Source organism: Sminthopsis crassicaudata, chromosome 3 (assembly GCF_048593235.1).
Source record: "Sminthopsis crassicaudata isolate SCR6 chromosome 3, ASM4859323v1, whole genome shotgun sequence".
NCBI classification, from domain to species: domain Eukaryota; kingdom Metazoa; phylum Chordata; class Mammalia; order Dasyuromorphia; family Dasyuridae; genus Sminthopsis; species Sminthopsis crassicaudata.
The window spans coordinates 581,096,676-581,114,471 of record NC_133619.1 but is presented as its reverse complement, the minus strand read 5'-3'; the positions used below and the strand labels follow the sequence as shown (position 1 = coordinate 581,114,471).

The 17,796-nt window shown below is 38.2% G+C and overlaps 1 protein-coding gene and 2 long non-coding RNA genes across 8 annotated transcripts in view; 2 read left to right on the top strand and 1 right to left on the bottom strand.

The window, feature by feature from the left end:
- The window catches only part of LOC141563629 (uncharacterized), a 45,585-nt gene extending 45,336 nt beyond the window's left edge, over nucleotides 1-249 (bottom strand). For both annotated transcript variants that reach the window (XR_012488471.1, XR_012488472.1), the window contains exon 1: nucleotides 129-249. This is a non-coding gene — a long non-coding RNA (uncharacterized LOC141563629). The remainder of the gene's footprint in view (nucleotides 1-128) is intronic.
- On the top strand, nucleotides 161-11,806 carry LOC141563626 (heterogeneous nuclear ribonucleoprotein H2-like). 5 transcript variants are annotated; one of them, XM_074304994.1, is made up of 6 exons: nucleotides 161-631; nucleotides 795-868; nucleotides 3,291-3,386; nucleotides 3,823-3,954; nucleotides 6,916-7,004; nucleotides 8,055-11,806. In XM_074304994.1, exon 6 carries the CDS (start codon nucleotides 8,119-8,121, stop codon nucleotides 9,514-9,516), a length of 1,398 nt encoding a protein of 465 aa, XP_074161095.1. In that variant the 5' UTR covers nucleotides 161-631; nucleotides 795-868; nucleotides 3,291-3,386; nucleotides 3,823-3,954; nucleotides 6,916-7,004; nucleotides 8,055-8,118; the 3' UTR covers nucleotides 9,517-11,806. The 5 variants fall into 5 exon arrangements, with proteins under 5 accessions (XP_074161095.1, XP_074161099.1, XP_074161098.1 ...); XM_074304998.1 differs by having other exon boundaries at nucleotides 243-370; nucleotides 3,350-3,386; XM_074304997.1 differs by having other exon boundaries at nucleotides 243-370.
- Nucleotides 11,807-13,936: 2,130 nt separating this feature from the next.
- LOC141563630 (uncharacterized) lies at nucleotides 13,937-17,320 on the top strand. Its single transcript, XR_012488473.1, has 3 exons — nucleotides 13,937-14,687; nucleotides 15,256-15,395; nucleotides 16,570-17,320. It is a non-coding gene; the product is annotated as an uncharacterized LOC141563630 (long non-coding RNA).
- The last annotated feature ends 476 nt before the right edge of the window (nucleotides 17,321-17,796 follow it).

Sequence of the window (17,796 nt, the reverse complement as noted above, 5' to 3'; positions counted from 1 at the left end):
TTTTTAATTTGGAAACAATTTTTTATAGCATAAAGCCGGGGACAGCAAAAGTTTGAGAACCACCGAGTGAGAGGATAGAGAGGAAGCGAGAGAGAGAGAGGCCTGCCAGGAGGAAAAAACAGTCCAACCGCTCTAGGCGAACAGAGGGCAAGCTCGAAGGCCCCGCCCCCGCCTCTCGGCGTTCATTGGCTCGCACGGAGTTCCTCCGTCGCGGTGGATTCCACCTGACTCAAGATCACTGGCTTCGGCGAGGGTCGGTGGGTGGGGCGAAGGACGGAAGTCACTGCGCTGGCTCCACGCACAGGGAATCTTTTTGCCGCTTCGATCAGCAATTTATTCAGTGATTCCACGGCTGCGGGGCCGATGAATGGTAGTCTGGTCTGGGCCCGGGCACTCGGCTAGCCCAGCCCCGTTTCCCCGACCCACTTCCGTGCTCGGCCACAAGCTGCTGGCTCCCCGAGCCCCACTTCCGGTCCGGGCTACTTTCACTTGTGTGGGGCTTCCGACTCCTCTCCCATTTGCCGAGATCCTCCAGAGTTCACTAAGCAGGAGTCTGGAATCACCTCTGCTAGTTCTTTCCTGGGAAGTAGCTCCTCTGAGTCTGGCAACTTAAGTTCACTGGGGACAGCTGGTACTCTCTTGTTTCCTCGTTTCCCTTGTTTCCCACCCCTTTCTTACCCTTTTTGTTCTCTTTCATGAGCCAAAGACCCTTCTCCCCGAAGAAGTCTCCCAAAGTATCAAATAGGAGGAGAGAATCGCATTTGAATGACTTCCTGTTTTCTTGCCGCCTGCAGAATGAAGTGACACAGGAGAAAAGGAATCACAAACTCAGCCACTCTGGGACTCAAGTTCTGACTGCAAAAATGAGGTTAGAGCCGAAGGGATTTTACTCTTTTTCACTAGGGAATCCTTAGGGTGAGTTCAGCTTTGGAGCTGCCGGATTTGAGAGAGTCTTTTTTCCGCGGCGCGGCGGAAACTAGAATTCAGGTTTCCTGGCTCTCAGGCCATGTGCTACCACTTCCCAATTTAATTTCGCCGAAATCGGAATTATTCCCCGATTCCTTATTCTTCTAAGCTGGGAAACCTAAAATTCTCTTTCCCCCTAATTTGACCTTGTTAATAAAGCCCCGTTCTTTCCCACAACCTTTAGAGAAAAGGAGACTATTTAAGCGCGAATTTCATCACCCAAATGACCGCCTTCTGTGTCTTCTCCATCCGAGCCATTCCTCCCAGGATGATATATAGATAAAAAGTGATGTTTTATAAGAAAACTATTCACTTCCCTGATCGAAAACCTAGCACATCTCATTGTTTGTCACATCCAAAGTATGTGAGAAATATTTTATTTAGATCCCTAGTCTATTCCAATAAGTATTAATCAGTATCATATTGGGAAAGATAGGTGTCTATGGTGGGCCTCAAACTTTCATATAATAGTCACTACTTTTTACGAAGTTAGGAAGCTCACATGGGCAGCCACTAGAATGCTAACAAAGATGGAAGCTTTTTTTTTTTTTAATATTATTTAATGGGGGATATTTATGTTTGTTTTCTTACATAGTATGACTTATATGGAAATGTATATTGCATGACTACATTTGTATAATCTATATAAAATTGCTTTCTCAGTGGGAAAGGGGGAGTAAGAGAGAATCTTTGGAGATTGAAATTTTTTTAAATGTTTTAAAAAATTTTTACATGTAATTGAAAAATATATATTAAATTTTTTGATCTCGGACAAAGCAAAAGCAAAAATAGACCTAATTAAAAGATAATCAGGGAAAAAACATTTTGTTAAAAGTATCATAAATGATGAAATGATTTATCAAATTTTTTTGCAGCAAGTTTTTCAAATAAAGACCTGTTTCTCAATATACATTGAATATAAAACTGAGTTAAATTTACAAAAATAAGAGCCATTCCTCAATTGATTAATGGTCAAAGGATATGAGATCCAATTTTCAGAAGCAGAAACCAAAGCTATCTGTAGTCAAATGAGGAAATGCTATAATTTACCATTAAGAGAAATACAAATTAAAACAATTCTGAGGAGCCACTTCACACTATTAGAAGTAACAAATACTAGAGATATAAGAGGAAAAGAAATACAATAATGAACTGTTGGTGGAATTCTGAACTGGTCTAACAATTCTAAAAAATGTTTTTGCAATTAAGCCCAAAGGACTATAAAACTGTATACCCTTTAACCCAGAAAAGAAAAGCAGGGGGAAAAAAAGCCTATATGTAAAAAGAAATAATAATATCTTTTTTTATAGTGGCAAAGTATTGGAAATCAATTGGGGAATGGCTAAACAAATTGGGGTATGTAATTGTGATGGACTACTTTTATGTAATAAGAAATGACAAGCAGTATAGTTTAAGAAACTTCAGGAAGGTTATATATGAACTGATGCAAAGTGAAGTGAGTAGAAACAGGAGTATTATGCTATAATACTGTAATGATGAACACCTGTGAAAGACAACCACTAATCAATACAATAATTTAATATAATTCTAAAAGATTCATGAAGAAATAATACTATTCATCTCCAGAGAGAACTAATAAATCCTGAGTCCAAATTTAGGTACAATTTTCTTGCTAGCTTTATTTTTCTTGCTTTTTAAAAACTATGGCTAATATAGAAGTATGTTTTGCACATGTATAATTGATATATTGCTAACCCAAGGGAGAAGAGAAAGGTTGGGAGGGAGAGAATTTAGAACTCAGCATTTTAAAAAGAGAAAAATGTTAAAAATAAATGAACAATGAATTTTTTAAAATTAAATGAAAAAAAATAAAAAAAAGCAGAGAAGATTTGAGGCATGTAGGTGGTGATAGAGTGCTGGTCTCAGGAACATGTGAATTTTAATTCTGCTTCAGAAAATTACTACTTGTGAAGAACAGGGCCAGATACTTAAGTTAATTAACTTCCCCCACCTTAAAATAGGAAAAAATTTTACCTACCTCACAAGTTTCTTAGGTATAGATGAAATAAAAAATGTAAAGAGCCATTAGCAAATCTTAATAGACATTAAATGTTATTCTTATACTTATGAGTATGAATGAAAAACATGTGCCATTCAGGCTTGAAATGATTGTTGCACTTATTAGAAGGTACACCTTTCATTCTCATTCACATTATTTCTAGGTATTTCCCTAAATAGCTATCTTTCAAAGTATTTCCTTTCCTTAGTTTAAATTCTGTACCCTATTTCAGCTTTCTACTTTATTATACCTCAGCTATTCCTGATACTGGAGGCTGAGACTCTCTTTCTGTTTGTTCCTTTAGTGCCTTATTTCTGGAAGTCAAGGCTGCACTAAATAACTCCTCTGACTTCTCTATTCCAGAGACTGTGGCTACTGAGGATGTTTTGACTCCCTTCTGGTATGTAATAATTGTCTATCGAAAAGAGCAGAAAAAAAAAAGTGAAGCTTGCTCCCTGGTTGGCTTACTTAAGATGCTGGGATTTTGTTGTCAGACCTTCCAGAAATATATGACTATTCATTAAAAATATCTCTTCACTGTAATAAAGACTGGAACCTCCCTTTGTCTTTCCACCTACTAAGTGCTTAGGAGGCTAATAAGATCTGGTAGTAGGGCCCCGGGGGAGGAGGGGGTTTATAAATTTCCTCTTCAGTGTTTCTGAGATATGAACACCATGTGGTACTCAGAAAGTGGCAAATGTGGTAAATGTAACTAAATAAGGGTGGAGCTTAGAGCCAGTAGGATAGCCAAGCCCTGAGAGGTGGTCCTTTGTGAAGGACTACTGTATACTCACTCATTATGAGACTGGCAATTCACACCTTTTTAATGTGAATAGGAAAGGGGAGGAGACACTTGAGAGCATATAAAAGCCCCAGGACTGGGTCAGTTTTCCAAATCTCTGCTCAGAGCCCACACTTCAGCTGGAGCTGTGTTCCTGGCCAGGAAGCCTCCTAACAGGATAGCAAAGGTAAGATTTCTCCTGGGGAAATACTCTTTCTTTCAAATCTGTGAAAACTGAAAGATGGCCTATTTATACTTGGAATCAGTTAGAGCTTTGGGGTTTGAATCAGGGCCTGTGACATGGTTATAGCTCCATGAATATGGTCGTTACTTATTCTGCCTAACCCCCAGTTTTGTCATCTGTAAAACAGGGATTTTAATACTTTGATATCTGAACTCACTGTAAATCAAATGGGATACTGGTTATTTGTCATGTGGTTAGCTGAGTATTAATACTAGATTATGCTCACTCACAAGGGGAACAATGTCTTGACACAGATCCATGACCATGGTGGTCTGAACTATATTGGCTAATGAGATGGGCTGCAGCTAAATTCTGGGAGAGGTTCTGAGATGGGATCCAGTAGCTATTGCTTTGCTTGGTAGTACCTATGTATGCATACAGTAGGCAATCAGTCAATAAGCATTTATTAAACTCCTATCATGTGCTAAAAACCATTTATGCTAAGTTTTAGGCATACAAAGAAAGGCCAAAACATAGTTCCTGCTCTCAAGGGGCTCATATTCTGATAGAAATGAGAGAGCTTGCAAACAACTATTTATAGAGAAAATATGTGGTATGTAAATGATGGACAATCACATAGGGATAGGGCAAGGGGTGATGAGAAAGACCTGCTCCAGAAGGTAGGATATTTGAGTTGAACCCTGAATGAAGTCCAGAGGCAAGAAAGGAGAGCATTAACAGGCTTGGGGGAAGTGCCAGGAAAAGTCACAGTCCTCTCACCCCACATATCCAAACAGGTGTATCAAAGTCTTCCGTAATCCTGCTTGTAGGTTCTTGGTACTTGAACTCTTTCGTTCCAGACATTAGGACTTATTTTTATTTTTATTTTTTTTATTTATTTTTTTGATCTGAAAGATTTAGATTTTAGCTACAACCTTTTTTGCTATTAAGGATTTTACAAACATTGACAAACATTCATTTCTATATGCAAAGAAGAATAGTGAAAGATCATATATGAAACAAAAAACAAATCTCCATTTAGTTTTCTTTTCAAAACTATATGATAAATTGTGCAGCTAAGTTTCAAAGCTGTACTATTTGTGTCTCTTGCAACTTTTATTTTCTATTGTGTGACATGCTAGAAGGTCCTTGTTTTTTTTTTTCTTTTCTTTTACTTTTCTTTCTCCGTTACTATATTATAGTGCTAGAAATATAAGAAAAAGAAGTTAAGAAAATAGTTTTAAAGATGATTTAATGTTTTATAGAGGGCCAGTATTGAACAAGTCCATGAACAGGAAGGATCAGCTATTATTTGAGACCTTCTCTCTGTGAGGGGGAGCAATTCAAAGCACTGGCTCACTATTTCCCTAACAATGAATTAAAGGCATACTTGAGATAAATTTAGGATAATCTTGATGGAAAATGCATGTGACAAGAATAAGGCATTTCAACTATACTATTTATCCCTTAACAATGAATTAAAGACACACTTTAGGCAAATACTTAAGGTTGGTATTTCTGCTATTTACAACAGTTTCTATACATACCTTGGGTTGGTAGTTAAGGTGGATACTGAAATGTCAAAGTATGGTTTATATATTAACCCTAGAATATATCAAGCCTATATGACATCACTTGGAAGTAGTTAGTATTAATGTAACACGTTTAAAGAATATATCAACCCTGGCTCTCAGATTAATAAATGGAGATTGCAAAACATCTTTTGCCTGGTTCTGATAATCATTTCAGATTCACAATGTCAATATTCACTGGAGTTGGAGTCTGGTAATGTTTTATTTGGAAGAACTTTTCAAAGTTAATATAATGGTTTATTTAGAAATGGTTTCTTTTCTTTTGATTTCTTTTTGGTTTGGCATCTTGCTCTAGTCCTCTTCGTTTTCCTAGTAGAACAAATAAGCAAAATTCAGCAAAATGAATTTAGATTGGCCATATCCAAAAATGCATGTCTCAATCTCCTCTTCATGTCCTCCACCTTTCTATCAAGTTATGGGTTGCTTGTTTCATCATTGGTAGTTTTGAGTCATGCATACTTTTTGCATTGATTGTACTTCTTAAATCTGCCAGATTTTATAACAATATTTTCTTGGCTTCTGCTCACTTTGCCCTGTATCAGTTCACTTTAAGTCTCCACAAGTTTCTCTGAATCCACTCCTTTCATCATTTCTTACATTATAATAATATTCCGTTCCATTTCATATGTCATTATTTTTTTAGCCATCCCTCATAAACTTTGATTTTCTGGTTTTTGCTATGTCTGTGTGCAAGTGAGTATATATGTATGTATGAATCCTTTATTTTATCTCTGTAGGATATATGCCAGGTAGTAATTGGGCCAAAAACTATGTACAGTTTGGTGACTTGGCATATAGTGTCAAATTGCTTTTCAGAATAGCTAAACCAGTTTATAATTCAACTAATAGTGTATTATTTTGTCTTTTTTCCTGCATGCAACTCCTCCAGCTATTGTCATTGATCTTTATTGTTATCCTTGCTAATCAGTTAACTCAGAGCTGAAATCTTGATATATTAATTTAGATTTTTAATACATGACTATTGATTATTTGAATTTCTACCTTTGAGAATTACATATAAAGGGGGCAGCTAGGTGGCGCAGTGGATAGAGCACCAGCCCTGATTTCAGGAGGACTGGAGTTCAAATCTGGTCTCAGACATTTAACACTTCCTAGCTGTGTGACCCTGGGCAAGTCACTTAACCCCAGCCTCAAAAAAAAAAAAAAGAGAGAGAATTACATATACATATATATATATATATATTTATCAATTGGGGAATGACACTTATTATATATTTGAAACAATCCTATATGTATCTTAGATATCAGACACTCATCAGAGAAACTTCCTACCAAAGGGCTGGGGGAGGGGGTGTCTTTCAGATAATTGTTTCCCTTCCAAATTTAATTGCATTGATTTTTCTTTGTGCAGCTTGGTTTGGATAAAAGCATTCTACTTGGGAGTCAGGAAGAACTGAATTCCAATCTGACCTCAGACACTTACTAGCTGTACTATCCCAGGTAAGTCACTTAACCTCTCTGTCTGCCTGTTTCCTCAACTGTAAAATATTTCCCAGTGTAGTTGTGACTATAAAAATGAAATTATATTTGTCAAGTGCTTTGCAAACTTTTAGAGTACTATATAAATTCTAGTTATTCTCATTCCAAAACTTCATCAAAGTTGGCCATTTTATCATTATGATTGTATCTCATTTGTTCATAATCTCTTCCTTTCTCCATACTTCTGAAAGGAATCTCCTCCTTTGGGCTTCAAAATTATTTAGGATGTGATTTTCTTATAGTTATTCTACGCACTTAGATCTTCTTGTGGTATATATTGTGAGATGGTGCTTTAAATCAAATGTTTCCTAACATGATTTTCAAAATCCTTTCAGCAGTTTTTGTGGAATAGTCAGTCCTTTCAACAATCATAGAGTATCTTTGGGTTAACTGAATACTTCCTCCTTTCTAAGAAAAAAATTTTTCGACCAAAAAAATCCTCCATAGTAGCAAAAGTATAGTATTCTGTAGGTTCAGGCAGGTTCAGACAACCTCTTTTGTTTTGGCCTCTTTTGCCCCAAAATCTACTCTTAAAGTAAGGGTAACACTGAATACCCTGAGACAGGTAGCAAAAAAGAAGGGTCAGGTTTAGTGGTAATAGATGACAGAAGAGTCAATTCCCTTTTCTCCTTGGACTGACAAACTTCAGAAACTTCAGATGTACTCTGTAGTTTTTCTTTACCTCTCCTCTCTTTTCCTCTCCCTCTCTTTCTTCCCCTCCTCCACACATACACACACACAAAAACAGAGGAATATGTGGATCTTTCCTTAATGTAATAGTCACTAGCTTTCCAAAACCAAGAGCCAGCTTTATTGTAAAAGGAACACAAAGCCTTCACAAGATTCAGGGAAAAAACAACCTGTTAGCACCACTACTATATTATAGTGCTAGAAATTCTAGATGAATTGATAATATAAGAAAAAGAAGTTGAGAAAATAGTTAAAAAGGATGATATGATTTATTTAGAGAACTCTAAAGAGTCAACTAAAAAAATGAGATTTTCTTTGCAGACACACTGAAGTCAAGTATCAAGACGGTCACTTCTCAACCTGCTGCTGCTGAATAGACGAGACGATGCTGAGCATCAAAGCAGAAGGCAGCTTTGTGGTGAAGGTCAGGGGCTTGCCTTGGTCGTGCTCGGCCAGTGATGTCCAACACTTCTTCTCAGGCTGCAGAATTCGAAATGGGGTGGCAGGAATTCACTTCATCTATACCAGAGAGGGGAGACCGAGTGGAGAGGCATTTGTGGAGCTTGAGTCTGAAGAAGAGGTCGAACTGGCTCTGAAAAAACACAGAGAGACCATGGCACACAGATACGTGGAAGTGTTCAGGTCCAACGGTGTGGAGATGGATTGGACCCTGAAGCGCACTGCTCCCAATAGTCCTGACCCTGCGGGCGATGGCTACGTGCGCCTTAGAGGGCTCCCATTTAACTGCAACAAGGAAGACATCGTTCAGTTTTTTTCAGGGTTGGAAATCATGCCGAATGGGATAATGCTGCAGGTAGACTTCCGAGGGAGGAACAGCGGGGAAGCCTTCGTGCAGTTTGCTTCACAAGAGATCGCTGAAAAGGCCTTAAAGAAACATAAGGAGAGAATGGGCCACAGATACATTGAAATCTTCAAGAGCAGCCAGGCAGAAGTTCACACTCATTATGATCTGCCTCAGAAGAAAATGGTGAGGCAGCGTCCGGGCCCTTACGACAGACCTCCGACCGGCAGATACTATGGCAGCCTCGGGAGAGGAGCGGGGCTTGAGGGAATGAGATACGGTGCCCATGAAATCATGTATGGAGGCTACGAAGACTACGTTGGGTACAGTAATGACTATCACTTTGGGAGAGACCCCAGGTACTTTTTAGCCGTGTCTGGCGACAGCTACGGATCCGGCTGGTCTACCTTCCAGAGTCCTGCGGGCCATTTTGTGCACATGAGAGGGCTGCCTTACAAAGCTACTGAAAAGGATATCTATGACTTTTTCTCACCACTCAAACCGGTGGGAGCTTACATTGAGGTTGGAGCTGATGGCAGAGTGACTGGAGAAGCCGATGTGGAGTTTGCTACCCATGAAGATGCCGTGGCAGCCATGTCAAAAGATAAAGCAAATATGCAGCACAGGTACATAGAACTCTTCCTCAATTCTGTAGCAGCAGCAGACAGTGGTGTTTATGATCCCCAAATGATGGGGGGCATGGGCTTGTCAAACCTGCCTGGTTATGGCAGTCCATCTGGTCAGGAGCTGAATGAGGCTTCTGCAGGAGCCTACGATGGGCAGATCAGCATGAGCAAAAGTGATCAAGTTTTACAGGAAAACTCCAATTTTTCAACCACATATTGCATAGAGAACCAAGGAGAGATGAACAACAGCTACAACAATTGGGGGAGCTCTGTTTCTGTGGGAATGGATAGAATGGAAGAAATAACAGGCATGTCCAGTATGGGAAGTGAATCAGTAATGTACCCTGATTACTAACTCAGTCAACCTTTAAAAAAACAAAAAACAAAAAAACAAAAAAAAAACAAAAAAAGAAAACAAAGAAAAATGATGTTTTGCAATACAAGCTTATGGTTTATGCTTACTGTGACTGGCATCAGAATTGTTTTTTAAAACTTCAAGTTTGAAATTTTTAGAACACAAGAAAACATTCATGATGTAATAAACTGAATAAAGATTATAAGTGCTAAGAAAAAAATCCATTTTTCTCAAGGTAATTTGTTTTATGATTGTGATTGAGTATTGAGGTTAAAGACATCTCAGTTTTGTTAAATGTTATTCTTATGCCAGAGTACCAGGAATGCTAACATGCATTTTGGGAGACATGCTTATAAAAAAAAAAAAAAAAAAAAAAAAAATTGTTTATTTTCTCAATTACATGTAAAAAAATTGTTAATATTTGATTTTTAAAATTTTGAGTTCTGAAATCTCTCTATCCTTTCCTCCTTCCCTGCACCCCCATTGAGAAGGAAACTAATGTTTTATAGATTATACATGTGCAGACAGGCAGCGCATATTTCCACGTTAGCCATGTTGCAAAATAAAATGTCAGAAAGAGGGAGACATGACTGAAATGACTCAACAACAAAGAAAACATACCAAAAAAACCATAAAGTTTAAAAAGTATACTTTGATCTTCATTCAGACTATCAATTCATTCTTTAAAGGCAAACAGCAATTTTAATCATAAGTCCTTCACTGTTGTCTTGGATCATTGGATAGCTGAAAATAGCCAAGTCATTCACAGTAGATGATCATACAATATTGCTGTTACTGTGTATGATGTTCCTTTAAGTGTGATAGGTGAAGTTTCTCAGATTTATTAGAATAAATTTGTTTAAATCCTAGGCCTCAGTTTCATTTATCAAAAAATCATCTGACTTAAAAGAAAACAGGTACTCCAAGTCCCCCTCCCCCGAATGCTATTGTGAGACTTTGCCACATCAGCAGGAGTTATACCAAATATGGTTATGAATGCTTTTATGAGTTTGTATTAGTTAATTTCTGTTTCCTTATTCTTTGTATCTAGGATAGTTTAGATTGTGAGCCTGCCCTTCCCCCAGACTGGGATTGGAAGCCAGTGAAGGGTGGGAGATTTCCAAGTTAGGGGTATATAATTTGTTGCTTTCCTTTTGTAATTTGCTTTTCCTTGCCTGACTGCTTGTTAGGAGGGACACTCGAAAGATCATAATAAAATTCCTTTCTGTTTTCACCTTGAGAAATTTTCATTATTTGAATTGGTGATCTTTGTCCCATATGCCTTCATTCTGCTTACTTCACTTTGCATCATTTTATGTTTTTTTTTTTGTTTTTAAACTATCCTGTTCCTCATTTCTTACAACATAATATGCCACAGCTTCTTCAGCCATCCCCCAATTGATGGACATCTCCTGAATTTCTAACTCTGCCAAATAAAGAACTGTGTGATTCAAAAGAGAAATATGTGACACACTAGTTGTTTCCTTTTTCATCCTATGAGACTCATTTAAAGTTTTTTTTTTTTTTTTTTAAGACAATGAGGACAATTTTGAGAAACAATATAAATATTGAAGGACTTTTGTTCTTGGTATTTATATCAATTTGTGAGACATTGATTAAATCTCACTACTGGAATTTCCTTTTAGGCATGTATCAAGTTAAATGTGTTAAATAAAATCTTTTGAAAATTATTTGAGGGAGTAGATCCAAGATGATGGAGTCAATGCAGCAACTCAATTCATCTTTTTAAAATTGATTTTTCTAATAATAAGATGATGAGATCTGATTGAATGGTTCAGAATCCACTTGAGAGAGATGGTTGAGTTTGTATTGTCCATGGATCTATTCTGAGGAACTTGGTAGCTGACTGATTTAAGGGAAATTCTTGTCACTTTATTAGTATAATAATACTGAGCACTGGCTTAAGGTAATTGCAAGGTTAAAAGAAATTGTCACTGCTTCAACAATTTAAAAGCAGAAGAAATACTGATTTGCCTAGCAGAAAAACTGTTGGGGGGAGGGAAGAGCCATAAGAGTCATTAGCATTGAAGCATTGTTTAGTAGCACAAATGCATCTATACACCTACAGTCCCAGAGCTGTAAATTGTCTTATACACATGAACTGTCATCATTTATGTGACTCTGCTAGATTTCTCTGTGTATGCTCCCTTTTCCCCAAGCTATAGTATGGGAATGTGATCCAGGTATTTTCCTTATCTTGTGTATCTGTGATGTTATAATTATTCTTGTGCTTTTTTTATCATTAAATAAAGTTGTATGTTTGAACTAATTGTATTTTTATGATTAATTTTGTATAAATAGGAAATATGCCAGTGTCAGAAAACACAGTGGTGTGGTGGGGTGGGTAGTCCATCCCCTTCATGCCAACTCAGATAATAGATACAAAAGGACAAAAGCTATGGGGGGAGGGAGGAGGAATTTCTTACCCAATATCACCATAGCTCCTGTAGTTGGAACTACTCCATATCTATTGGTGTCATTTGCCACACCAATGTAGATCCCAGAAATGAGAGCTCCTCAGTCCCCTGACTTCCCTTGCCAGCTCACAATTCAACACCTAGGAGGAAGAACAGGAGACCTGATTAGCCAATTAGTCACCGGCCCAGAGATTCCATCGTAAATAGTTTCTACTTGACCAGACACCACTTCAACCAAGGCAGCCTTCACCAGCAACAAGAATGACCAGGTCCCCTCTTGGCCACCATGAATCTTCTGCCCCTGAGGTCATATTTATCCCACCCTCATCCCAGGAGTCCTACTGGGAGTTTCCCAACTGGGAAGCTCAGATTTTCCAATATGGATTGAAATCTGTTGCCACTTCCTAATGGCAGAAGTAAACTCCAGGGAGCCATGGACAGAAATTCTACAGCTTACTAGTAATCTTTTGCTTTAAAAGAATTGTTGGTATGATTCCTTTGAAGATTAACTTCCAGTACTTTGGGGGATGGATAGATCCTGGGATTCAGATTTATTTTCCCTTTCCCTAAGGGAGAACTGGTCAAGGGAAATATCAGCTATGTAGGGAAGCTACCCAGGCTGTTGGGCCTACTCTTCTTGAGACAATATGACAAAGTAAATGGCAAGAAATCAAGAGCAAATGCAATTGCAAGTAACAAGCATAGAGATGTGAGAAAACATTCCCAACTGTCTCCCTTTGCAGAGGTACAAGGGGGTGGGACATGGCATATTTTTGCAGTTTTTTTTTTTCAATGTATTGATCACTTTTATTGAGTTTTCCCTCTTCCCATTCCCTCCCCCCCATGCCCCTCACTGTAATAAATGTTATATAAAATGGTCCTCTAGGAGAGGATTTGGGAAGAATGCTGGAAAAACTAATGGTGAAAAAACACAAAATATATCAATAAGATTCTATTTAAAAAAAGAAAACTCCTTATTCACAGCTGTTTGATTTTCAATGAGGCAGTCCCTATTCATGAAGTTGATTGTCCTTCTTGAAGAGGACCAAGCTGATGTCATGATTTGCCAGTAAATTGGATTTAAGTGATAATAGGATAATGCTAGGATAAGATTGAGAAAGAGGAAAGATACAGAGATGAAGATCAGATTGAATCATTTTTCAGACCCTTTTCACTCACCTGATTTCCTTTCTCCCTCCCTCACTAAGACCCATGATGAAGTACTCAGGAGTTGAGTGCTCTCAGCCCACCTCCTCATTTATTTTCCAGCAAACAGCTGCTTGTCTAATATGAGAGATTGTTCTTGTTTAGAATTTTTTTTTCCAGTTTGACTCTATATGACCCCATTTGGAGTTTTCTTGGCAAAAATTCTGAAATGGTTTGCTATTTCCTTCTCCAGCTCATTTTACAAGTGAGAAACTGAGGCAAACAAGGTGAATGACTTTCTCAGTGTCACACAGCTACTAAGTATTTGAGACCAGATTTAAACTGGAGAAGATAAATCTACCAGGCCCAGTGCTCTATCTACCTCAACACCTAGCTGCTCTGCTGAGGCCCTTACACTGGGCAAAAAATCTACTTTGAGTGAACCACAAATTCCAATATTTTTCCCCTAGCTATATGCGACATCCCTCTAATAAGGGGTGGCCAAAATGCTTGCAAATTCAATTACAAATCTAAACATAGGGCAGTCTGTACATGACAAGGGTCTAGGAAAGGACAGCAGCATGTGCTTTGATTCCTTTTAAAAATGTCATTGTAAATTAATCTGAGATGACACTAGGTTATCTCCTTTGGAAAAGTGTGCCCATCAGGATTGTCTTGCTCTCCTGATGAACAGTTGTCTATAAAAGTAATCTTTGAATCATAACCTGATTGCTTTCAAATTGCTTTTACCTTGGATGTTGCAATAAACTTCTGTGATCAGCCCTAGCACAAGGCCAACCGACATTCCCCAGCTGCATCTAATCTTAAAGTTCCTACTTTCAAAGCTCAATAAAAATGGTCTTTTCCATTCCTGCAGTGGTTGGATCCTACTGATCCAACTGAGGGGAACAGGTAATAGGCCGGATCAGGCAAAGTCATCAGTACTTCCCTTAGTTCCTGAGTGTTCCCCATCGGTGGGACTAAGTTCCCTGGGTCTTACATCTTTTCCTGGGGAATAGGAGAGGTGGCCCTAACAGTTTGCCTTCTGTCTTTTCCAGAATAAAGATTTACTTAGCACCTGTTACATGCCAGCATTTGTACTAAGCACTTTAAAAGTATGATCCCATTTCATTTTCATAACAGCTCTGCTAAAATAGGTTCTGTTATTCTCATTTTAAAATTAAGAGAAACAAAAACTGAGTAATTTGGCCAGGATCAATTCTCTTCATTGCCAAGATTGGAGCCCCTCTTTAAGTAATCTGTACTTAGTAGGTGCTTAGGAAATAATCCAATTCCTCCGGAAAGTAAACTCTTTTTTCATTGTTTCTGTTCTTTAGTGTTTCAGAAGTAACATAATTAAATGAGGAGCTAAGTGAAGAGCTAATTTAGTATTGAGGGATGGTGATTGGTTAGGGAGAACAAAGGGATTTCTCTACTACACCAATCCTGTTGAAATTGGAATTTACACCTTGGGAAGAAAAGGAATATAAAAGGCCAGTACTGATTCAGGTTGAGAAGTAGTTCCTCTAAGCCTGGGCTCCAGCTGAATCTGTGCTTCTTACTGAGAAATCCAGCAAGATATCAAAGGTAGGTTTACTTCTGGGGAAATGCCCCTTTTCTTGCAGATCTGGGAGAGAGAGCTGGGTTTTGAGGGGACTTTGAGGGGTTTGCACCAGAGCCTGTGACTTGATCATGATCATGATCAAGTTCTTATTCTATCTAAACTTCAATTTGCTCATCTGTAAATTACAGACATTTTAATAATTGTAATATCTTATTTCAGGCAGATTGTCAGGATCAAATGTGATGAGACTTGGAGACTAGCATTAAGTCTTCAGGTTGGGGTTGGTATTAAAGTTAGATCAGACCAACTCAAAGGGAGGACTGTCTTGATTGTGATGCAGGTGATGCATTGGTATGAACTGTCTTGGCTGGGGAGATTGGGTGTAGTTGAATTCATGGGAAGGTTCTGAGCCAGGATCCAAAAGCACTGGAGCGATCCAGCACCAATTGCTTTCCTTGGCAAGTTCTACTTGTAGACTCAGTAGGCAGGCAGGCAGGCAGGCAGGCAGGAGGCACCTATTAAGTGTTTACTATATGCCAGGCAGTGGGTTAAGTTTCTATCTAACTCCTGATCACTGTCTTATTATTGTAGAGAGAAGAGAAAGGACCCCAAGTTTTATATCCAGGCTGGATCCCTTTCCCATCATCTACCAATTCCACAATGGACACACACAGCACTTAACCAAGAAAATCCATTTATTCAAATTGGTCTCCAAACAGAAATCAGAAAAGGTATCCAAAAGAGAATATAGAACTAGATATTAGAGATTCTCTTCTAATTGGCAGTTAGGAAATACCTCTCAACCAAGAAAGTGACCTTTCCCAAAGGGAAGATCTCAGTCTAATATAGCAAGGTGGGGAGAGGGACATGAATAAGCCTGGAGGTTTTGTTCAGGAGTAGTTTGTTATTGTAATGCCAGAGTAACTGAGGCAAGATAGAGATTAGAGAGTTTTTAATATTTTATTTGGATTTCTGAGAGGGAGAGATTGTGCTTCCCATGATGTATATATACACACAACTCAACCATAGGGGTAGACTGAGGCAGGGGCAGAATCAGAACACTGAGAGCATAACAGACTATCAATGTGGTTCTTACAGGGTAAGGGGAAGGACCATAAATTCTTGATGACTTAGGAGGAGTTAGGAGCCAGGAAGTCTGAACTCCCCTTTATCTTGAGTTTACACATTGACAATTTGTAACTGTAGAAAAAGTAGCCCTGAATTATATCAGTCTTAAGGAACCAGAGGCAGGGTTTGCAACTACAGGGATTGAGGCGGAACAATTGGGGAAACTGAGGCAGGACACTTTGTGGAAACTGAAGCAGGACAATAAAAGGGAACTGTTACACAACATTATTTCCTTCTCCAAATAATTTTGCACATGAGAAAACTGAGGTCAACAAGGTTAAATAATTTTCCTAGGATAACATAGCTAGTAGTGTCTATGGCTGGATTTGAACTCTGGTCTTTGACTCTAGATGTCAGGATCTATCTACTGCACCATCCAGTTGCCTTATGAATTTGTCTTTTTAATCTTGCCAATCTTACAGAGTCTAGTTATACATGGTAGAATATTCATCTCTACCAATAAAGTGAATTCTATACCAATGAGCTCCTGGAAAAAGGAAAATCAGAGGTTGCCCCCTCTTATCTGTTATTTATATTTGAACTAACCCACAAGAAAAAAAAATTAAGAAAAAACGATCCCTTTATCTGTGATCAAGCACCAAAGGGTACTCTAGTAAGAGTCTGGCTTGTAAGATAAAAGGGAAATAATTAAGATGGAACAGCCTCTTAAGATAGTGCAACAGCCAAAATAGCACTGGGGTGAAATGCAAGTGCCTGGGTCCATATCGCCATTTTGGCCAATCAAAGCTACTTTGATGTTAATTTTTTCTTCTCCAGGTATAACTGGTGAAATAAAAATTATTGCCTCCGGATCAGACACATCACTCTAAGGACTTATATAAGAAGAGCCCAAATCTAGCTCATTTCAATGGATACTCTTCAACCAGAAACAAAAGCTCTTTGGACTCTGACAGTGGCATATGAAGAAAACCAAACACCGGACTACTCTGTGGAGATAAATTCCACCCCATCACTCCCAGAAATCCACTCCAATTGTTGCTACTTCATGAGCAAACTTTTTCTCAATTTGATCCTGGCTCTTTTGATGCTCGCCATTCTTCTGATCCTATGGCAATCACTCCCAGCACCCTCTAGAAGCATAATGCAAAAAATACCACCATGAAATCCATGCATATATCCCCAGATTTGTACAAATAGACTGATAAGGATTGGTTTTTGAACCCTGCTCTTAACTACTAACCAAAGCCCAACCTGCCTTTCCATCAAGTCTGGAGAAGCCTGAAGAAGCTTTTCTCACCTGTTGCTCTCTTTACTTATTCTTCTTAAAGAAGGAATTTTTCAAGATCCACTGCCATTTGATATGAACAAACAAGGACCCAAAAAAAAAAATATAAGAAGACACTTTTACCCCATTTCTTTACAGAGGTGGTACAATTGGTATGGAACATTGAATATTTTGAATGTGTTAATCATTTCAGCTGATTTTTTCCATTTTTCAGCTTTGCAACAAATTTTATTTGTATGTGGAATGCCCCTCTATCATCCTTATCTTAAGGATGGGGGAGAAATATTGGGGAAAATTCTAATTATGAAAAAAACAAATATATCAATAAAAATTTACTTTAACAAGACTACTATTTTTGTAAGTATTTTTTGGCCATTTTCTCTGAAAACATAAGATATTTCAAAATATGGCTGATAATTCAAATATGTGTCTGTTCTGTTTACTCTGAATGCTAGTTTAAAACCGGGAATGGAGTGAAGCTACATCAAGAAAGGGAGAATATTTAAAGTTTTGAGGTTTATACGTCTAATTTGGATGTGCCAGTACAACTGATTGGCAGTTTCAGTCACATTTAATTTGGAGTTAAAAAATACTACTATTCAAATCTCCTATTTGCCAGTTCTATGACCCTCAGACTGCCTCAGTTCCTTTAACTAAAAAATGGGGATAACAGTAGCAACTACCTCTTCATGTTGTCAGATTAAAGAAGCGGTCCCTTACCATCGTGGGATAGAAAATGTCATTTGGGAAATGACAAT